Raw genomic sequence first — 23,665 nt, forward strand, 5'->3', positions numbered from 1 at the left:
AAAGATCGAGATTGTCTGAACTGGTAAAGTACGTAAAGATCGAGATTGTCTGAACTGGTGAAGTACGTAAAGATCGAGATTGTCTGAACCTGTAAATTATGTAAAGATCGAGATTGTCTGAACCTGTAAATTATGTAAAGATCGAGATTGTCTGAACCTGTAAATTTTGTAAAGATCGAGATTGTCTGAACCGGTGAAGTATGTAAAGATCGAGATTGTCTGAACCTGTAAATTATGTAAAGATCGAGATTGTCTGAACTGGTAAAGTACGTAAAGATCGAGATTGTCTGAACTGGTGAAGTACGTAAAGATCAAGATTGTCTGAACCTGTAAATTATGTAAAGATCGAGATTGTCTGAACGGGTAAAGTACGTAAAGATCAAGATTGTCTGAACCTGTAAATTATGTAAAGATCGAGATTGTCAGAACGGGTGAAGTATGTAAAGATCGAGATTGTCTGAACCGGTGAAGTACATAAAGATTGAGATTGTCTGAACCCGTAAATTACGTAAGGATCGAGATTGTCTGAACCTTTAAATTATGTAAAGATCAAGATTGTCTGAACCTGTAAAGTACGTAAAGATCGAGAGTTTGAAAATGTTAAAAGTGTGTGGATGGGAAAGAAAGCTGTCTCAGTTTGAATATATTTTGGGTGTGATTAAGAACTGAGTCACATGAATATTTTGCATTGATCTGGCTTAGAATTCTGGAAAAAAAATTCCATCTTAAGTTTGAGTTTTCTTCTACCTGAGCTGTCAAGTTTTGATTGAATTTTTTTTTTCTCGAGAGATCCAGGCCAGGATAATAAATCATCAACAGAATTCCTGAACCGGAATAAAACGTATCTTAAAACGCTATAAAATAAATCATCAACAGAATTCCTGAACTGGAATAAAACGTATCTTAAAACGCTATAAAATAAATCATCAACAGAATTCCTGAACCCGAATAAAACGTATCTTAAAACGCTATAAAATAAATCATCAACAGCATTCCTGAACCCGAATGAAACGTATCTTTAAAAAACGCTATAAAATGCAGTGTAAACAGCAGATCCACGAAAGTTTAACTGCTAGCAATTTCTTTGTTTAAAAATTGCTTAAGAGGGGAAGGGGTATTATTTAAAAAAATTATTGTAATATCATTGAATTACACATAAATTTTCTTGAGCTACAACTTTTGATTTTTTATTTTGTTGCGTGGAAACATTTCTAACTTGCAATTTTCAATCTGACAGTAGATATGTAACAACATACAACTACTTTAACAGATTTAGCTCGGGGCAGAAGGGAGCTGAGTCACATGACCTGGTGGCAAATCTAAAAATAGAACTGGAACGATGTCTCCTCAGCAACAAGGAAAAGAGAATCCAAGTGAACAAATTGCAAGAGGAACTTCGAACCTGCAAGAAAGATCTAGAAGAGTTCCGAATGCGTTGTGAAAGAGCTGAAAAGTCAGAATCTGATTTGAAGGTATATCATCACGAAAGAATTGTCTCTAAAACCCGGGTTTCTTCACTCACTGATGAAAAATTCTTCATTTTGGCAATACATTTGTAAAAATAAACAAAGTAAATGCATGTAGTTTCAAATCTCAAATTTGCTGCGAATTGCAAATTCCACTCAAACCATATGGTATCCCAATGAAAATGAAAACATTTGGTTTAATGCTTTAAGGCATGCATGCATCTTTCTAAAAGATAGACTTTTCATATTTACTGAATTTTGAAGGTCAAGCCTTAAGCCATATGACAACTCCAGGTCAAATTCTCCACCATTGCACTCAGCCACGGACAAATACATTGTGTAGAATTTGCTGCATTAAGGCTTATCCACATCATATTAACACAAATTTGTTTAGTTGGTATAAAACACAGACATATCACTACTTCTTTTACCGTACTCTGTTCAACATGTACTTATGGACACTTTCAGTCCAAACTTCAGGAGTGGGAGGAGCTAGTGAGATCAGATGACAAGGTGTCAGCTGTTGAGGCCCGCCTACAGAAGGACATCAAAAACCTCAAACGGGAAAAAGAGATCCTCAGTGAGGATATAGAGGTAAGGGTTAGTATGGGAAAAGGGGGACCTCAATGAGGTTATTGAGAGGTATGGGGTGACAAGTGAGAAAAGTTGAGTCCTCTCGGACAAGGGAGAAACATGGGAAAATATGTAATCCTAGGTAATGCCTTAGATCTTTACATGTTCACCAAAACATTTCAGTGTGTGTAGGGATATGTCATTGTGTGAAGGGATATGTCAGTGTGTGTAGGGATATGTCAGTGTGTGTAGGGATATGCCTTTATTTTAACAGTGACATTTAACATGTGAAGCTAGGAAATATAGTATTTACAAGTACTCATACAGTGTATGCAGCATGTTCATTTATTTATAGCAAAGTCACTGGGTTTGAATTCTTCTAAAATTCGTTTAGGATTTGAAAAAGAGACTGGAAGAGGTGGCCTTTAGTGAAGAGAAACTATCTGAGATTAACCAGCAGCTGACTCAGCAGATGTCTCAGATGGTGCGGGAATACGACCAGGACAAGCGAGAGGCGCTCGATCGCTGTCAGCGAGCCTGCAAGTCCGTTCACGAGACGGCTAAAGAGCAGCTGACGCTTCACTTGACCGAGGAGTACACAGCTGACAAAGCCAGTCTCATCACCAAGTACGAGCGCGAGTGCACTCAGTTAAGGTGTGTGTGTGTTTAAGCTTTCTGTCTGGAAATACAGTGTAGTTTATTCATTGTGTATCTGAATCTTGTGCTTTTGGTTGTAAGACCTTACTGTGAACACTAATCATTACCCTTCTAGATTATTTCTGTAACATTGCTATTAGTGTGTGCTTCTAGTTGCAGATACAGGAAATTTTCTTTTAAAAATCAATATAATCCCCCTCCACCCCACCTCCAATCACATCCTCCAGCCTATATAAACTAGATATAAATTTTTGGTATCACATTTACCTGTCTAAGAGATGTTGGTTGTGCTGTGCTCATCTCAACCAAGATTTGATGAAAAAGGGTCTTCACGAGGGACTTAAAAGATAATGAATCAGAGGCAATAATTTTATGAATTCCAAAATCCCAGTTTGTAACATTTTCTAGAAGTTTTTAATGTTTAGATGTTTTGTGAAGTTGCCATTATTTGTGGTCCCCTGCCACAGTGTGGAAGGGGACATAGAAATATTATTGTCTGCCACACTTGACGTTGTGGACACAACTCCTCGGAAACCATTCAATGGATTTTGTAGCATAGTTAGTCACCATATGTAGTTGATCATATTGTGCACTCGTTTTTATTTGACAAATAATACAGGAGATGTGGGACTTTGTTGAATTTGTACATAGTACACTATAGAACGTTTTGTGGATGCAACTCCTCGACACTGTGTGGATTTTGGTCAAATTTAGCATGTTTTTAGTCACAATATGTAGTTGATCATATTAATACACAACGATTTTGATTTGACAAATTTTCAGAAGTTATGGGACATTTGCACTTCAACTTTTGTTGCGGCGGCGGGGGACAAATGGCTACGTGTAGCGATCTTGTACAGGCAGCCTGTAAATGACCTTTTTATGTTTTTTTTTTATAGAAATGAACTGAATTCAGCCATGCGTGAAGTTGACCAAGTCAAAGAGCTGTATGTGAAGGTGTGTTCAGACAAAGATGTTCTAGAGGAGAAGCTGAGAGAAGAGAACGAGGCTGTCGTTTCTCAGAAGTTACAAGAGGTAAGAATGATTGTGTTCATACAGTTACAGGTTAAGGACATGTTAGGTGACATATGTTGGTCGGTTGGTTGATTGTATGTTGTTTAATGCCCCGCTTGAGAATTTTTCACTCATATAGAGACATCACCATTGCCGGTGAAGGGCTGCAAAATTTAGGCCTATGCTCAGTGCTTACAGCCTTCGAGCAGGGATCTTTATCGTGCCACACCTGCTGTGACATGGGACCTCGGTTTTTGCAGTCTCATCCAAAGGAATACCCCATTTAGTCGCTCTTACGACAAGCAAGGGGTACTGAGGACCTTTTCTAACCCAGATCCCCACAGACCTGGGTTATGTATACGAGTTTCAATGAAAAAGAAAGGGTCATATTCTAGGCCTATTGTTTTAGTTCTGTTCAATACTTTTGTTTTAACTAGCTGAGTTTTTTTCTTAAATGTGTAATGGAAACTGGAAAAGTTTGATATTTTTTAACCATGATGATATAAGATTAAGATTTTGAAATCTGACCACTCATCCAACTCTGACTGTCTCTTTCACTATAAACCACTGAAAATTTTGTTTTAAGATTTATTTACAACATATATATAGAGAGAGAGGGATATAGAGAAATGATATTGCTAGCTTACTTATGTTTTCAAATGCTGTTTTGATTAGTTAAATATTACAGTGAATTGGTCAGTAAATGTTATACTGAACAGTCAGTAAATGTTATATTGAATGGTCTGTAAATGTTATATTGAATGGTCTGTAAATGTTATTGAATGGTCAGTAAATGTTATATTGAATGGTCTGTAAATGTTATTGAATGGTGTGTAAATGTTATTGAATGGTCTGTAAATATTATATTGAATGGTCTGTAAATGTTATAGTTGAAGGAAGAGCTCAAGACAGAAAAAGAGTTGGCTATGGAGAAAGTGAAAGTAGAAATGACAGCTGACGAGGAGAAAATACGATCAGAAGTTACAGAGTCTTTGCAAAAGAAAATGGGGGAAGACAATCAGAAATTACTGGAAACTAAGGTAAAGTAAAGTCAGGTGTTTCATTGGAGGGACTGAGACATGGTTACTAAGGTAAAGTAAAATCAGGCGTTTCATTGGAGGAACTGAGACAGGAAACTAAGGTAAAGTAAAATCAGGTGTTTCATTGGAGGGACTGAGACATGGTTTTTTGGAGAAAAAAAGAATTAATTATTTTAATGTTGAACATGGGAAATGAGATGTTTTACGGTGTGACTGTTTAACACCCTTAATAATTTGCATCATGACTTTAAGACATTTAATCCGCCTATTCCTTTAATGTGGGAAATCAGGGATTTTTTTAGGGTCTGTAGAGGGCCGAAATTCAGCCCCATTCCCAATCCTAAAGAGCAGGTGTTTTTCCCAAAATGATGGATGCTTTGATGAGAATATGCCATGAGGCGCCATCCAACCTTAGTGCCACTCTGTTGCAAAACATTTTTGACAGTTTTTTCTCTGCCAAAGACCACAAATTAAAGCTTATTTAATCCACATTGATGTTGAAATATCAAATGGTTAACTCTTTTGCTTGTTTTTCTTATTTATTTGTATGAAACTAATTTCCCAATTTCAATCAAATATTGTTATTTCTCCCAAACTTGAAGGCCCTGGCCCCTGGATTCAAGGGGTAAAAAAAAATCCCTGGAAATACAATGCAGTTGATGTAAACAGTAGATTTTGACATCGTATTAACTGCAATGTTTTTATATTTTTATTTTTTTTTACTGTCAAAGCAAACAATGAACAAAATGTATGAAGGTACAAGAGAGCTTGTGTGGAATTCAATGTTTCTGGTACTTCCCAAACAATTTGTGTTTGGGGGTAAATCATGTCTCAGTCCATTTAAGGTAGACCGTCCCTCTCATTAAGGGAGGTAACTCTAGAATTGCTATGAATTACATGTAGTAATATGCACACAGCCCAGGTCACATAATCCTTTAACATTTTCTCACTACAGATCAGTTCCTGGGCACACTCTCCATCATTTGCCGTTTAAAATGTTCAGTGCTACATGTATTTACTAGGACAGTAAATGTATATTTATTTACGCCCCTTCCGATGGGAGATGATGATGAAATGGTGAAAATAAGATTGGGGTATTTGGAAGTCGAATAAAAAGTATTTTAGAGAGCTACTGAACTAGAGAAGCCCAACTTTTAATGAAGTCTTCCTTTTGCAATGAAAATTCAAGTTTGTTCAACTGAAAACTTCCTTATGTAATGAAATTCAAATTTGTTTAACTGAAAACTTCCTTGTGTAACGAAATTCAAATTTGTTTAACTGAAAACTTCCTTATGTAACAGAAATTCGTTCAAGTTTGTTGAATTTAAAAGTTCCCCATGGAACAAAAATTCAAGTTCAATTGAAAACTTCCTTATATAATGAATATTCAAGTTTGTTCAACTAAAAAATTCCTTATGTAACGAAAATTCAAGTTTGTTAACTGACAACTTCCTTATGTAACAGAGGTCGCACTTGTTTCATCGCCCGGGTCAAGCCGGTTGATACTTCCGGAAGCGGGCAAGTAACTTGTTTCAAGTATAAAAATTTTAAGCCGCCGGTCGACCGAAAAGTAGCCCGGATCGGCCGAAAAATTTAGAGTGGGCACATGGAAAACAGTATGGCGGAAAATATAGATAAACATTTTCTTGCTCGTTATTTATCCATTTTTCATTCATTAAAAGAGTTTAAATTTCAATTAGCATAAAGTAGTGAGGTAAGGGTTAAGTTTTTTGACATTCGATGATACGATCAACACCGCTTCTCTGTGGAAGTTACAGCCCAGTCTGCAGTGTTTATGAACAAAATGTTTGAATATAAAACTGATTATCAATGATGATTTTTAAACTTCCATGGGTTACATTTTATGAAATCTGTTATGCAGATGTTCTTTGAAAAATACATAATTTTTGTTTTTACATTTTGATATATATTCGGCCTATTTCCCACTTGTTTCGCAAGACAAACCGGGTCAAAAAGTCACGTGATAAAAGTGAACCGGGTCGTCACCCGAATTTCTGAAACAAGTGCGCCCAGAAATTCAAGTTTGTTCAAATCTTGGTATCCATTAGGGTTCAATATTTTACATGAGAATATACATGAACAAATCTTTGATATCTTCTTCAGAACAACAAAGCTCCCATTTGTAAAAAAAAAAAAAAACCATTATGTACTATGACTCCTTACATCGCATCCGTTTGGGGGGGGGGGGGGGGGGGGGGGAGGGGGGGTCTTTCACTGTTTTAGTTGATTGAATGTTTGGTATTCACATCGAGGCTGATTCTTTGTACCCGTTGTTGTCATGGTTTGTTGGTAAACAATTTAGGTCACCAGTATTACGCCCCTTTGATCAGAGATTCAGGAGTATATAGTCCGTTTTCTGTTTGGCCACAAAAACATATCTTTTGAATGGTTACTGATAGGGCATTCACATTTTATGTTGTGTATTCTTTGTGACAAGATTTTTCTCTGGGTACCAGAATTAATTGCTGTCACACTGGGGGCTTCAGTGTTTTACAATCCCATCCTGTTGTTCGTAACGCTGTATCTAAATCTAGTGCTGGATTTGAAAAAGCAGAATTTTTAGCGTTGATTTAATTTTCAAATTGGTATTATTAGCGAGAGTAATGAGATTACTAGAATTGAATATCGCTAATATATATCGGAGAGTACAGAATTGAATATCGCTAACAATTCAATCCATATCGGAGAGTACAGAATTGAATATCGCTAACAATTCAATCCATATCGGAGGGTACAGAATTGAATATCGCTAACAATTCAATCCATATCGGAGGTAAAGGTTATCTGTCAGGAATTATAAAGTTGTTAAAATTAGCTCTCGATGAAACTGACAGAATTCAAGGCCTTGTACATAAACATTTATGTAGAAGCTTTAGAGAGACTTTTACTGATGGTTTTAACTGGTTGGACAACACAGACAAAATGCTATGTTTACTGTTTATGAAGAAAGCTTTTCATTTTAAGGAGGCATGCTACACCAGAGGAATTTGATATGAATACAATACATGTAGTTTGGAATTGAAAACTTTCAAATTTACTTTATTTAGTCAAAAAATGCAGTTTTAGTAGAAAGCAATCTGGAAAAAAAAAAATCAAACCCCTGCTGGACTCGAACACGCGATCTACAGTTTAGCAGTCTACATGCTAACCTACTGAGCTACTCAGCAAGATGATGAATTTAGAAATAAATAGACAAATATTGCTAATATGTATATTTTTATGCATGTTTTAAAAGGAAGTCAGCCATTATGACCATGTAGAGTACCTCTTTAATTGTCAGATATTTTGACCAACAGAATCTATTCCTAAAACATTTTTATTAAACATTGATATGATGACAATTTATTAATGGCAAATCCTACAAAACTGACATCTCCATATGTGATGGAGTGAAAAATTCTCAAGCGGGACGTTAAACAATTATACAACCAACCAAAAGTGCCTTTTTTTTCAAGCACTTGTTAAAGTCAGTGCAAGGATTTCAACCACAGACCCCGAGTTATAATCCATGAGACCTCTGACTTATATATATTAAGCATCTTGCTCTAGAAATAAGTTTGATGACTATATAAGCATCTCGCTCTAGAAATAAGTTTAATGTAAATGGTTTGTAATATAAGATGACAGAGATAGAAAGGTTGAGGTAACAGAGTATAGTAAACTATTCATGGCCGTTCTATTGCTGTGGGTATAGGCATTTAAAAGATCAACTTCGACCTTGTGGCATTGTCATTTAGTCAAATCAATTTAAATTCCTGATGCTCAATACACAATCGACATGCATGGGTAACTTTGTTGTGTAAAGGGAACAATACGCGTTTTATTGGGTGACTGACAATTCCTTACCTGAATACACACACAACATATGCTGATATCGCTAAAGTGGAAGATGAATCGTAGTGGAATCGACTTGTCTGATCACGCGCGCGCGAAGACGGGTTCACAGTTACCAAAACAGTGAAGCCACACACACAGAGAGGGTCTACAGCTATACATAGATAGGCATGAGATTGTAGTCAACAAATGGTGATCAATTCATTCTGGTCAACCTCACAATAATGCCCCTTTTATATCTATATCTACAATGAACTGGACTTTATAGGGGCTATCATGTCTAAATCTACAGTGGGTTCCACTCAATCTAGTAGTGACGAACCGGGCTTATTCTTATAAATGTTCAGTATGATGAAATCTCAAAACTTTGTCTTTTATTTCTGTAAAAATAATCTTATTCCCTGACAGAGATATTGTGATTCAGAAAGGTTACATGATTAACATAGGATAAGGGACTTGGTATTATATGAAGTTTGATGACAGATTCTAAATGTACAAGGAGCTGTGTTAATGTGATGTTTGTGTGATTATTGAGTTTGATTATTTTGAAATGCTTCAGAAAGATAGAGATCATACTGCCTTTAGTGCTGATCTATAATGCTGAGGCAGTAAACACGTTAATAGGAGACCCTACATACAAAAATCTATCTTCAGACCCGGACAGTAAACACATTAATAGGAAACCCTGCAAACATAGAGCGAACTTCAGGCCCGGGCAGTAAACAAATTAATAGGAGACCCTACACACAAAAATCTAACTTCAGGCCGGGGCAGTAAACACATTAATAGGAGACCCAGACCCGGGCAGTACTCACGTTAATAGGAAACCCTGCATACAAAATTCTAACTTCAGGCCCGGGCAGTACACACATTAATAGGAGACCCTGCATACAAAAATCTAACTTCAGGTCCGGGCAGTCTTATCAATATGGGTAACTTTAAGTAATATTTCTGCATAACTAACACCACGGGAAATTCTTATTTACACTACGACAAGGCTTTATAATTATATACACATTTAGTGATACTGCATGACAGCAATTTCTTTTTTAAAGTTTCTTTTTAATATTCAATGACATTGATCTAAACTGAACATGAGGCAGTGGAAGATACTCTCTTCATCAGGTCTACTCTGAGAAATGTCATAGTAAATGGCTTACAATTAAGGGCTCCCTTTGCTAGTATTAATGCAAATTAGAAAAAAAAATGTTATGTAGTAAGGCCTAAGGGACATACCCCTTGCTTAATCTTTCCTTTGGTATTTCAGTACTTGTTGGGGGGGGGGGGGTGTCATGTGGCAGGTACTATGGAGTTCTATTGACTTACTGAAATTTAAAATGATGTCTGTGAGAACACTGGTGAGTTATGAGAAATAGCTTTTCTGTGAGTGCAGTAATAACCTGTGATAAATGCCAAAGTCGAATCACGTGCAAATTTAGAAAATCTAGATGGTGTAGATGATCGAGTACTCTGTAGGCGTGCTTCAAATATCTCAAATGACATTTTCTGCATGTGTTACTTCTGCATTGTTCTGAGCATTTTTAAATCTGTCTGGACACAGAGGAGATTTAATTAATGCATTGTGTGGCAGTATTCAATCCTAGTCAATTCTTCCTGCAGATTAACAGTGGAGGATTAAATTATTAACTTTATGGGAGAGAATTTTACAACCCCCATGGAATTCACTTCCAGGAGTAGCAATGTGTTGAAGTTTACATGACTTTGCATTTAGTGACCGCGTTAGGGATGTGGTATTTCTATCTTGGACTGAGAGAGAGAGAGAGCATCTAGTTTCCACTGAGGACTTTGTAACAGACAAGGTCATTGTGAAGGATTGAATTCGCCTTGAGAGTTAGCCGAATTAGAAATTAAGTGCATTGATTGGAGGCAAAATTAATGCATAGTTATTCATGCTGGTTCTCGTATAATCAGGATATTTAATCCAGTGCATTAAGCATGAATGGAATTTTTATACTGATATGTGAATGGCAATCTTGACAGCTTTGAAATGTGTGGTTGAACTTTGACCTATGCTAAGTGAACTTTGAACTTGGGCACTTTCTCTGTGACAATGGATGAACTGCAGGACAGGTACATGTACAGTTGTGCTTGATGTCCGTATGTTGATTGCATTGATGTCAGTATGTTGATTGCAAGAGGGTATAGGTCTACAATTGTAACGATCTTAATGGTGCATGGAAATTAGGGCTATGAGAATATATATATGCATGAATCCAATTTTTACAACATACAACATTGCCTCCTCTGCCACCCCTTCTTCCCATCTCCATCTCTCGTCTGTCTGTAGGTGTCTTACTCTATCAACCCATTTCCTGTCTGTGTGTATCTGTCTTTCCATCTGTGTCTGTCTGTCTGTCTGTCTGTAGGTGTCTCACTCTATCAATCCATTTCCTGTCTGTGTGTATCTGTCTTTCCATCTGTGTCTGTCTGTCTGTAGGTGTCTCACTCTATCAACCCATTTCCTGTCTGTGTGTATCTGTCAGTCCATCTGTGTCTGTCTGTCTGTAGGTGTCCTACTCTGTGATTCCCTGCCACCTCCTCTCCATCTTTGTCCTGTCTATCTTACTACGTTGATCCTCTCTCCTGTCTGGTTAACTCTACAACCCCACCTCTCTGTGTCCTGTCTATCTCACTATGTTGATCCTCTCTCCTGTCTGGTTAACTCTACAACCCCACCTCTCTGTGTCCTGTCTATCTCACTATGTTGATCCTCTCTCCTGTCTGGTTAACTCTACAACCCCACCTCTCCATGTCCTTCCTATCTTACTGTGTTGACCCTCTCTCCTGTCTGGTTAACTCTACAACCCCACCTCTCCATGTCCTTCCTATCTTACTGTGTTGACCCTCTCTCCTGTCTGGTTAACTCTACAACCCCACCTCTCTGTGTCCTGCCTATCTCACTATGTTGACCCTCTCTCCTGTCTGGTTAACTCTACAACCCCACCTCTCTGTGCCCTGCCTATCTTACTATGTTGACCCTCTCTCCTGTCTGGCTAACTCTACAACCCCACCTCTCTGTGTCCTGTCTATCTTACTACGTTGATCCTCTCTCCTGTCTGGTTCTCTGTGCCCTGCCTATCTTACTATGTTGACCCTCTCTCCTGTCTGGTTAACTCTACAACCCCACCTCTCCATGTCCTGTCTATTTGTGTGAATATTGTGCTGTGCCTCCCAATTTTCTGTCTGTCTTTGCATGTTACAACCCATCGATGTTTTGTGTATGTTTGTACATTACCCCCCTCCCTCCTCTCAAGTCTGTCTCTTTGGTTGAGTGTGTATAATTTATATTTTCTTCTCTAATATATTATAGATAATGATGTTGATTTATCTTATTTCAGGTCGCCATGTGCAAAATGGAATGGTTTGAGGAACAACGAGCCACTAAACAGGCTGCCGTGGATAATGCCATTAAACTGAACACCGCGGAGTGGAAGGCCAAGTTAGAGACCGAGGTGGAAACTCAGGTGGAAGCTAGACTCCAAGAAGGTAAAGAATGAATTATGAGAATTGGAAGTTATAGTCCACGAAGGTAAGGTCTGAATTCTGAGAATTGGAAGTTACAGTCCACGAAGGTAAGATCTGAAATCTGAGAAGTGGAAATTATAGACTCCACGAAGGTAAAAAATGAATTCTGAGAGGTGGAAGCTAGACTCCATGAAGGTAAGGTCTGAAATCTGAGAAGTGGAAGCTAGACTCCACGAAGGTAAGGTCTGAATTCTGAGAGGTGGAAGATAGACTCCACGAAGGTAAGGTCTGAATTTTGAGAAGTGGAAGATAGACTCCACGAAGGTAAGGTCTGAATTTTGAGAAGTGGAAGCTAGAATCCACGAAGGTAAGGCCTGAAATCTGAGAAGTGGAAGTTAGACTCCACGAAGGTAAGGCCTGAATTCTGAGAAGTGGAAGCTAGACTCCACGAAGGTAAGGCCTGAATTCTGAGAAGTGGAAGCTAGACTCCATGAAGGTAAGGTCTGAAATCTGAGAAATGGAAGTCATAGACTCCACGAAGGTAAAGTCTGAATTCTGAGAAGTGGAAACTAGCTATGTCATTACAGGAAAATGGGACTGTGAGACCCAGATCAGAATTTTCTGTAATTAACACATTGCAGGAAGGTAGGGTTGTGAGAGCAAGTGAGATCAATCAAAATTTTCCATTCCTAGGCACAGACTGTTACAAATCAGCTGTTCGGTCAAAAATGTTGGGCTCACTATAAAAACATGCAGTTTACTCTCATTTGTTCAGTAGAGGTAAAGAATTGCTCTGTTTCTGAAACAGGTGCATTATAATAAACCTTTGCTGAATGTTTGTTGATTGATTTTAGCTCAGACAGAGTGGCTTACACAGAGAAAGGAAATCTTTGATTCTCAACTGACTCAGGAAAGAGAAAAGTGGAAAAAATCTTCAGAGAACGAACTTCAACAGAAAGTTGAGGAGGAAAGGGAGAAGTGGAAAAAGACATTGGAAAATGAACTTCAGAAGAATGTAGAGGAAGAGAGAGAAAGGTGGAAGAAGACTGCAGAGAAGGAATTCCAACAGAAAGTGGAGGACGAGAGAGAAAAGTGGAAAAAGACGGCTGAAAACGAATTTCTACAGAAAGTGGAGGAAGAAAAAGAAAAGTGGAAAACGACATTAGAAAATGAAGTGAAACAGAAAATAGAGGAAGAGAAAAACACCTGGGAAAAAGAAACAGAGAGAATTCTGCAGGAGAAATTGGCAGTAGAAAGAGAAACACTGAGAGGGGAACTGGAGAAAGAGAACCAGATTAAAGTATCTGACAGAAGAGATTTGTGGGAAAAAGAGTCTCAAGAAAAGCTAGAGAGGGAAAAGTCAGTGTGGGAGAAACAAGCGGAAGTAAGGGAGAATTCTTATATTGATAAAAGATTTATTTACTCATATAAATATCAGTATTGACTATGATATAAAGCTGTAGGGTATTTATACCAAGCAAAATGTAGTATTTAAAGATTCATTGAGAAATTTGAAGATGATTATAACAATGCAATAATTTTGATGTCAGAGAAATTTAATTGATGTAAATCACAGTCATGTAAAATGAATAAAGCAATTGTTTCCAGTTCACAAGAATACAAATATATGCTTTGTTTCAGGAAAGACTAATGTCAGAAAAGCGTGCCTGGGAGAAAACTGCAACGGAGAAGCTGACCTCAGAAAAGGATGCGTGGGACAGGGATGTGGAAGAGAGGTTCCGAGAGGAGCGGGCAGAATGGGGGAAAGTGTCAGAAGTGGAAATACAGCGCAAGGTGACGGAAGCCATAGAAAAATGCCAGAGAGAGACGGAGAAGGAAATGAGGCGGGCTGTAGAGAAGGAAAGGTCAAAGGTCACTGCCAAGTGAGTTTATAGCTTTTTCCTTCAGTTTTCCATTTTTTAAAAACTCATTTACTTCAGTTTGTGAATTTGGTGTGTTCATACATCTACGTATTGAATTACCACATAACCCTGTATTAAAACTTATGGGGATCATACTTGGCCTGTATGTTTTATATTCACTCCTTACAACATAAGAAGCTTATTAAGGTTGAAATGACCAGCAAAACTCTGTACAATATTTTAATCGTCTTGCAGGACTGAGCTGGACAAGGAATTGAAGAAAGAGAAGGAAAAATGGCAGAGGAAGTGGGAGGTGGAATTACAGGAGAGGATTCAAAAGGAGCGTAAGGACTGGGAGGAAAAGACGGAAATCGACATTCTACAGAGAATCCAGACAGAGAAGGTAGTCAGATCTAGGTCAAAGAAACGCTTAGAACAAAAGCTGCGGAAAAAGATCCAAGCCAAAGATGCACGAGTGTTGATCAAATATATTGCATTATTTTAATTTTTATTTCTACGGTCATGCATGAATGATGTGTGTTTCATTTTATCAGCATTTGCAATTTCTGACAATAGACTTCTGACTAGGCCTTAGATTTTACATGATGATATACTGAAGTTTTATATTTGTTTTATATCGTAAAATGTATGTGTAACGTTAGAACTTTTTATGTTCAGCAAAATTGGAATGATGCCAAGGACAAGGAGATTGAAGAAAAAGTTGAGAAAGAGCAGAAGAACTGGGAGCAGAGCTTAGAATTGCAGACCCAGGAGAGGATCGAAACAGAAGTGGAGGGGCGGATATCACAGGAAAAGACCCAATGGAAGGCAGCAGCAGACAGGAAGATGACAGAGGAAATTCAGGCAGCCTTGGAGCAGGCTCGCAGAGAATGGGAGGACAGTCACGAGGAGAATGTGCAGAAAATTCGAGATGGCATGGAGGAATCGATACAAGAGCGTGTAGCTGCTGAAGTTAGTTTTCTTTTATGACTGAAAAATATTTGAAGAAAAGGTAGCTTTTATTTTTTTCATTTGATGACATTATATGCAGGTTTAGTGGTCGCAAACAATTTTATTGGCAATATGTAAGTGGAGCCAACCAGTATTGACATTCTAAACTAGACAGAGGCTAAGTATTCACTCAACGTTTTACTTGATATATACCTTTTATCTCATTGATCTGTGTTTTTGCATAAAATGTTTAAGAAATGAATATAATTGATGTTACGTTTTTGTACTGGGTTACTATGACGTCACAATCAAAAGGCTTGCCTCTTGTAAAGGCTCATTTTAACTGGCTCAAACTTCAGTACAAGAACCAATCAAAATGCAGATTACAAAGCAGGTGTATCAGAAATGATGTGTGTATGACAGACTGTTTCTGTTCCATTATGGATTGGATGTCTGTTAAGGAAGGAAATCTTGGCAACATTTATTAATACAGATAAAAAAAAGCTTCAGGCAAAAGTGTTCAGAGTAACATATCTTGAAATCTTTGTATCATGAAATGCTTAGTACAGCTAGGCTACATCTTTTGAAATGCATGTAACTTTTTTTTTCTGAGTTATTGAATTGAATATGCAAATGAAAGCAGTAATAAGTGATTTGTGTGTGTGTTAGGTGTCATTGGCCGTGGACGAGTCCAAACGACTGTGGCAAAAAGAACATGATGCGGAGATGTTGGCAAATAATTCGTCTTTTGAGATCTCCCAAAGTGTTCTGAAAGAAGTAAGTTGTGAAATTTCATCTTTTGAGATTTCCCAGTGTTCTGCTTTGTCAATGAAAGGTCAAAGACAGGTTAAGGGTCAAGACAGTAATCAACTGGATGGTGTTGTAGCTACATATAAATGTACAGGAAATAGAGTAAATGTAGGTGGGGAGAGAAAGATCCTTTTGAATTTCTGGGTTAACGGTCAAAAGTCAAGGTAACAGTAAATACTAATATGTAATGCAGAGGGAATGCTCTATTGTGCTGTGTTTTTGTTTACACAGCAATGAATACCTGAATGTATAGAAAATTTACTAAAGTTATTGTACATGTACGTATATATATATAATTTACAGGAGATTGAGACCCTAAAGAAGGACCTAGAGTCGCTGACAATACAACTGAAATCACGAGAGGAGAAATTCCGGAGGGAGAAGTCCGAGTTGATTCGACAGAAGGATGTGGAGAGGAAACGAGCCGTGGAAGAGGTACAGGATCAGTGTGAAAAAGATTACCAGCAGTTCACATCCGACCACCACGACACTTTGACACTAGCACTGAAAACCGCACGCGATCAGCACAATAAAGAAAAGGTAAAACCGCACATGATCAGCACAATAAAGTAAAGGTAAACACAGTACCACTGAAAACAGCACGGTAAAGAAAAGGTTTATACAACAAACTGCCCGCAATCAGCACAATAAAGTAAAGGTAAACACACTGACACTAGCACTGAAAACCGCACGCGATCAGCACAATAAAAAAAAGGTAATGATACTGACACTAGCACTGAAAACCGCATGCAGGCAGCACACTAAAAAGAAGGTAACCAGTGATTTATATTCTAACATTAACACTGCACACAGGCAGCACATTTACACTAGTATTGAACACCGCATACAGACAGCACATTTACACTAGCACTGAACACCGCACACAGACAGCACATTTACACTAGCACTGAACACCGCACACAGGCAGCACATTTACACTAGCACTGAACACCGCACACAGGCAGCACATTTACACTAGCACTGAACACCGCACACAGGCAGCACATTTACACTAGCACTGAACACTGCACGCAGGCAGCACATTACACTAGCACTGAACACTGCTGTAATAACAAGGAGTCAAAGTGAACACATACATTTAGTAGACTGGAAGAATGTACAACAAGGTTAATGGCACTAGCAAAATTAATGCTGAAAATTTTGTCACATTTTGTGTACAGTTTTGAATGCTGAAAAGTAGACCCACACACACAAATTAAAATTGTTGTCGGGAAAAAATGTCATTTTATCAGAAACAATGTTCCATAGAAACATGGGTTCTGAGGAAAATTAACATCCGAAAAAGTTTGTATAACTTAGGGATAGCGAGTTCTGAAGTGTTATTTTACTGGTTTTGATGTGGGATGTGTTGCTTTTTACAGATGGAGCTAGAAAGGAGGCATGCTGAAGAGATCAAAAAGCACCAGTTTAAAGAGAACCAGATGAAGGAAGCTTTTAAAACTGCCACCTCCGACAAGGTTTGTTTAAAAAACAAAATCTAAAAATTTATGAAATACTTTGTGTTTTTTGGTTGTATATAGATTAACTCAACAATTGCTCAACAAACTTTCACTCGTACATGTATGGAGATGTCACAATTGCTGGTGAAGGGCTGCAAAATTTAGGCCTATGCTCAGCACTTATAGCCTTTGAGCAGGTAGGGATATTTATCGTGCCACACCTGCTGTAACACAGGACCTCGGTTTTTGCGGTCTCATCCGAAAGACCGCCCCATATATTCACCTCTTACAGCAAGCAAGGGGTACTGAGGATCTATTCTAACCGGGATTTCCACAGTTAACATACAAAAGAGTTATGTTTCAATACTGTTAATAAAACCTGTGACTGAGTGGCGTAACACAAATTCTCATCATCATGCCTGTTAAATGTCAACAGTGATTGTAGACCTACATTTGTACAGGTTAACAAACTCATGTTGTGATCTTCATATTCATGAATCTTGGTCGTCAAAAGTCAACAGGCTGCATAGTCGTCTACTTCACGTAAGAAAATGACACAATTTGTTATCAAAATAATAAAATGCAGAGGTCTCTGCCCTATATGTAAGAAAAGGACAATTTGTAGAAATTTCAGTGCGAAAAGGACATAGTACAAACCACAGTGTGACACTTGAGAGTAGCAGAACAAAGCATTTTCATTGATAACTCGAAATGTGCTTTATTCCTACATGGATCGCTACTTAAATAACGCTACTTGACAATTCTGCATTGGATTAATTATAATCTATGTACATTGTACATGGAGTTTCTCCTCACAAAATTTTAGTCGCAACAAAATATCTTAATTATTTTCAGTTTTGCAAAAATGTTGACATTAATATAGAATGTTGAAATGTTATTATCTTTTTCAGACCACAGGCCATCCTTCTGAGGAAGACGAAAAATACCAAAGAGAGAGAGAATTGTGGGAGAAGGAGAACTATCGACTGAAACAGGAAGTGATGGAACGTGATGACCTACTGGAGAAAGCCGATCGTCATTTGGCACAGGAAGTAGATCGCCTACGCTCAGAACTGGAAATAGCTTATCAGAATCGACTAGACGCTGAAAAATTGAATTTAAAGAGAGAATTCAAGGAAGGACATCAGTCTGATGAGTCAGATCGCGCTAAACTGGAAGCTAAATTAATGGATCTCAAGCACGAGAAAGAGAGATTCCGAACGGAGTTAAGTAAAGTCACGGAAGAAAACAAAAAAGTGATTGACGAGATCCACAAGGTCACGGACGAAAGTTACAAGGTCAAATGTCAGGTACATAGACTTGGGGAGGAGAACCAGAGATTAAAAGAGGAATTGAAATCCACGAAGGAGCAGGGATTCGACGAGAGTAGACGGTATGTGAAGGAGATTCAGGAACTCAGGGGGAAACTGGATAACCAGGAACAAGGGGTTGAAGTTCAAAAACTCAAGGCCGAGTGTGAGAAACTGAGGTCAGAGAATGACGGGATTTCCACGATTCGGTTGGAATCTGAGAGATTAAAAACCAAGTGGCAAGAGATTCTGAGTGAAAAATCTGATCTGGAGACGAAGTTCTCCAGGCTGGAGTCGAGACTTCAGCAGAGTGAAAACGAGAAACAGGAAATGGTGGAGAATTATGGGATACTTAAGTCGCAGCTGGATAAAGTGGCCTCAGAGAAGGTTTTGTTCTCGGAAAATATTAAAAATCTGGAGATGGCTTACAAAAAAGATCTTGCTCAGCAGAAACAGAAACAGGACGAAAGTCAGGCCCGCCTAGCTCGCTCGGAGAAAATGCTGTATGACATCAAACACTATTACAAGTATGATATATATCTAGAGAAACTTATTTAAATGAAGATTTCTACGGGATCTATGTATTAACATGCTGTTTGGTTATAGATAAGCATTTAATTAAATGAACATTTTACGGAATTTATAAGATTAACATGCTGTTTGCTTTTTCGATGCAACAAAATGCCATGAATCAAAAATTAATTTTTTTGAAGAAATTATTTTATTTCAAGATTTAAAATTTTCATTTAAAGTTTAGCATATATATTCTATCATTGCTATGCACCAACATGTTCAGAACTTGGTAATATTTACGTTGGGGGGGTGTTGGGGGTTGGGGGGGTTAGAATAATTTTCCTTGTGACCTATGTGCATCTACCAATGTGTCAAAATTTTTCCCTTCAGTCGATACTTGACTAAAATATTTTGTGTGTAAGCTCAGTTATTATAGTCAATAGTGCTCATGTTTTAAATTTCATAAGAATTGTGAATGTTTTGTTCATTTTATTTGAAATTGGGGATAATAATTTTAATTGGTAGGAAAAGGAAAAATGTCTTTTAAATGTATATAATGTCTACCTAAGAAATTGGACATTTTCTTCTTACTTTAAAATTGATTCATAAAGAATGAGTGGACTTCTTCTTTCCTAGCTGCAATAATGTAGCCCTATCCAATTTTTTCCTCTCCTAAAAAAACCTCAGATAAAAAAAAGTAGGAGAGAGCTATATTGCAGCTACATTGTACATTTATTTGTTTCCCAATGCTTCTTGCTGTCTGAAACCGCTTAGAGACATCAGCGTTTCATGATTTTGTCCTGTGTCTTGTAGAAACGAGATCGATAAGGTGAAGAAGTCCTTAGAGAAGGACAACACCATTGCCATGGAGTCCATGAAGAACAAAATGAGAGAAATGGCCAAGGCCCACAACTCCGCGATGTCCTCCCTGACGCGTCAGTATAAGGAGGAAATCAGCGAGATGAAGGGGCACTCAACAGAAAAGTCGTGCAGTGACACGGAAGTGCAGGTACACGTGACTATTTAGTCTCCATCGAGCAGACTCTTTGAAGCATGACTATTACGTTTTTAAAAAAGTCTAATGTTGCCTTTTGTTTGAATTCATTTCCAGATCTTCCATGATTTTTTTCTCTATATCAAAATCAGTATTTAAATTGTTTTTAATGCACAAGGTTCAAACTTCTGGCCCTTAAACTTAATTCATTCAATGATCTTTTTTTTTTTGGACTAAAACTGTTTTTGTGCTGGTATTCTAGCAATTTAGATGTTGAATACTTTAAAAGCTAAACTGCGATGGGACATCTTGTGAAAATAAGGACTGACTAGATTATTAGGATGTATATATATGTGTACTGTACAAAGAGAGGTAACTCGTACCTCACACAGGATTAGTGATGGATTTTAAAATTTATAAAAGTGTTTAAAATTTCAGACTGACTCTGAGGACCTGAGTGATGACAGCATGTTTGAATTGAGGGACCAATACTTGGACACGGTCAACAAGATCAAAGGTCAGAGTTCAAAGTGACTGCTGAGGTATCAAGAGTCACTATTGTAGATTAATGTTCACCTTTAGAGGGGCCCTCGGATATACCTGTCCATTTTGCACACCTTAGAACTTTGCAAGATATCAGATATAAATGTTACCTTAGATCTGTATATGATATCAGATGTAAATGTCATGAGATCGCTCCATTGATTACACATATGAGTCACGTGATTTGCTCTTCATCAGTTGAAAAAAGATGAGTATCACCCATAATGCTTTCCGAAAAAATGTCGCCGTCACTGCGGTAGACTTCATTGATAAACCCGTAATTAAAATAATTAGATTGTTTAGAAAGTACCATAAACGTTTTTAAATTCCAGACAAGCTTTCTCATAGCTTCAAACATTTTGTTTTTGCTTGGTTCGAAAGAAGAAGAAAAAAACATTGCAGCTAATATGACGTCATAATTTGTGACTGTTTACATCAAGCACGTTATATTTCCCGCGTCAAATGAAGAGGCGGATAAAAGTCGCGTTGCAAGATGTTAATGGGCTTTGCTCATCTCAACGGTCACACCGTACAACATATTATTCACTATGATCAGTGATGCTATGGGTGTTTTATAAGATATCAGATGACCATGATCACTGTTTTATAAGATATCAGATGACCATGATCAGTGATGCAATGTTGGGTGTTTTATACGATATCAGATGACCATGATCAGTGATGCAATGTTGGGTGTTTTATAAGATATCAGATGACCTTGATCAGTGATGCTGTGTTGGGTGTTTTATAAGATATCAGATGACCATGATCACTGTTTTATAAGATATCAGATGACCATGATCACTGTTTTATAAGATATCTGATGACCATGATCAGTGATGCTATGTTGAGTGACACATGATTATTGCATCCTCAGAATTTGTCATGAAAGTAATTGCTTGTATAATGCATTGTAGAATTATAGATGCAGTTTGAATGTATATTTTATGGTACTTACCAAGTCTGCTGTATATTTATATATATGTACATGTTTCTGCCATACACCAAAAGGGGCCTCCGTGGTCGAGTGGTTAGAGCATTGCACTCTAAATCACACGTCATATCACCTCTGGTCGGCGCGGGTGCGAAATCCGCTTGCGCTGGTAAGTGAGAAAGTTTCCCAGTTTACTTTCGGAAGGTCGGTGGTCTTTTCTAGGTACATTGTATCTGGGTTCTCTCTTCCACCAATAAAAAAACTAGGCACCACCAGATAACTGGAAAAATTGTTGAGTGTGGCGGAAAACAGCAAATCAATCAATCATACACCAAAAATGATTGGATCTCTTCAACCCGTTCATTGAGCTTATGATATGCAACAAATAACTGTTATTCAAACTCATGACAAATGAAGCATAGAAGTTAATGTGATTCTAAGAGGAGAGAACTCATGGTTTGAGCTTGTGTTAATACATGCACTGAATAATTCACACAAACGGCAGTGTAATAATGTTTAAAGTATTTTTATTTTACTCGTAGATGATGTCATGAAACATATCACGGATACAAACATGCGAGCAGCAGAAACCGTCCGACAAGAAATGCAGAAAGAGCGTAACACAACATTGGCTCAACTCAAAAAGATTTACATGGAGAATGTCCGCAAAGTGCTGCACAACGAAATCATCGGGTAGGTAGAATATTTCAAAGTCCTGCACAACGAAATCATTGGGTAGGTAAAATATTTCAAAGTCCTGCACAACGAAATCATCGGGTAGGTAGAATATGTCAAAGTCCTGCACAATGAAATCATCGGGTATTTCTCAATGAAATTGTCAGGTATGTAAAATATTTTGAAATCTTTCACATTGAAATCATTGGGTAATACTGTATGTAAAATATTTCGAGGTTGATGATGACCTTTGATTTTTATATCTCCAGGCCATTGTTTCCTACCAGTGTATTTTGCATGATAAGACTTGTTTATGACTATGATTGTAAAATCAGAAATTCTCAATATTTCAACATTTCAATCATGAATTCGCCACCTGAAACCATACATGCCTTGATTATTATTTCATTACAAATATTTATCCATAATTATCTGATGTAATATAATATATCCTTACATAATTTCTTTCCGGCATCATTTTTCTTGCATTATTTATTATTCAGGATATGTAATTTAAATACAAGTAATTTAATTATTGAATGTATATAGAATAATCTCCAGGAAACAAATCTTGAATTATCTGATGTAAGATAATTTTCAGAATTATGTGATGTAAGATAATTTTTTTATATAGGCTGACCAGTAGCAGGATAATTATTTGTTATATTACTGTCCCTACCCTTCTACATCCAGTCTCAAGTTTTGTAAACAATACTACCATTCTCCTGTACAAATACATAAATTGTTCATTGTAGTAATCATTCACTGTATTGTCAAATCCAGCGATAGTTTAGACATTTAATTTCCTTCATGAGAAATGCATGTATTGATGGTTTACTTCATTTGAAAGTTTGAAGATTTTCTTATAATAATTTTTGAGTGGATTGATAAGATTCACTTCTGTTTGAAATGTCATCCAGCCTTGCCATCCCATGTCCACCTCTATGAAATCCCTTAGGGCAGTTCCAGAATTCTAGTGAACATTAAACTTCAGTGTTCGTTATGAGAGGAGAGAAAGTGTATTGTACGAAACCTATAAATGCTCATCTTTAATTGTGACCACCCTCGATATCGACCATGCATCATATTATTTTCAGGGCCTGCAATGTGGTGGGTGCCTTATGATATTCACTCGGTCTGTCCATCCGTCTGTATTTTTCATGGCACATGATAACTCAAGTTTCCCTGGGAAGATTTTCATAAATTTTATACATAATACAGTCAAACCTCGCTGTCTCGAACTTGATGGGAATGAGAAAAAACTTCTGAGATATCTGAGGGTTCAAGATATTGAGGGTAAAATACTCTTTTCGAATCACTTCAACATATCCATGGTGTTTGAGATATCGGTGTTCGAGGTACTGAAGTTCAACTGCACTTCATTAGGCAGAGATTGGCTCTGTCATTACAGAGTTATTGGACTTAGAAATTTTTGATATTATAAGATAATAGCACTTGTTATGGCACGCAATAACTTGAGATCACTTGAGAAGGTTTTTATAGAATATAAAGGTAATTGGAT

The 23,665-nt window shown here is 37.5% G+C and overlaps 1 protein-coding gene across 4 annotated transcripts in view; it reads left to right on the top strand.

The window, feature by feature from the left end:
* The window catches only part of LOC125661392 (centrosomal protein of 152 kDa-like), a 47,180-nt gene that overhangs the window by 18,934 nt on the left and 4,581 nt on the right, over positions 1–23,665 (top strand). For all 4 annotated transcript variants that reach the window (XM_048893371.2, XM_048893370.2, XM_048893372.2 and 1 more), the window contains exons 13-29: positions 1,271–1,472; positions 1,935–2,060; positions 2,434–2,693; positions 3,596–3,731; positions 4,601–4,750; positions 11,965–12,112; positions 12,946–13,475; positions 13,733–13,974; positions 14,209–14,356; positions 14,632–14,925; positions 15,574–15,681; positions 16,018–16,254; positions 17,097–17,192; positions 18,086–19,011; positions 19,811–20,006; positions 20,430–20,508; positions 22,011–22,161. In XM_048893371.2, the coding sequence (XP_048749328.2) occupies positions 1,271–1,472; positions 1,935–2,060; positions 2,434–2,693; positions 3,596–3,731; positions 4,601–4,750; positions 11,965–12,112; positions 12,946–13,475; positions 13,733–13,974; positions 14,209–14,356; positions 14,632–14,925; positions 15,574–15,681; positions 16,018–16,254; positions 17,097–17,192; positions 18,086–19,011; positions 19,811–20,006; positions 20,430–20,508; positions 22,011–22,161 (4,029 nt within the window). The remainder of the gene's footprint in view (positions 1–1,270; positions 1,473–1,934; positions 2,061–2,433; positions 2,694–3,595; positions 3,732–4,600; positions 4,751–11,964; positions 12,113–12,945; positions 13,476–13,732; positions 13,975–14,208; positions 14,357–14,631; positions 14,926–15,573; positions 15,682–16,017; positions 16,255–17,096; positions 17,193–18,085; positions 19,012–19,810; positions 20,007–20,429; positions 20,509–22,010; positions 22,162–23,665) is intronic.

This window comes from Ostrea edulis, chromosome 8, assembly GCF_947568905.1.
Source record: "Ostrea edulis chromosome 8, xbOstEdul1.1, whole genome shotgun sequence".
In the NCBI taxonomy this organism is placed as follows: Eukaryota; Metazoa; Mollusca; class Bivalvia; order Ostreida; family Ostreidae; genus Ostrea; species Ostrea edulis.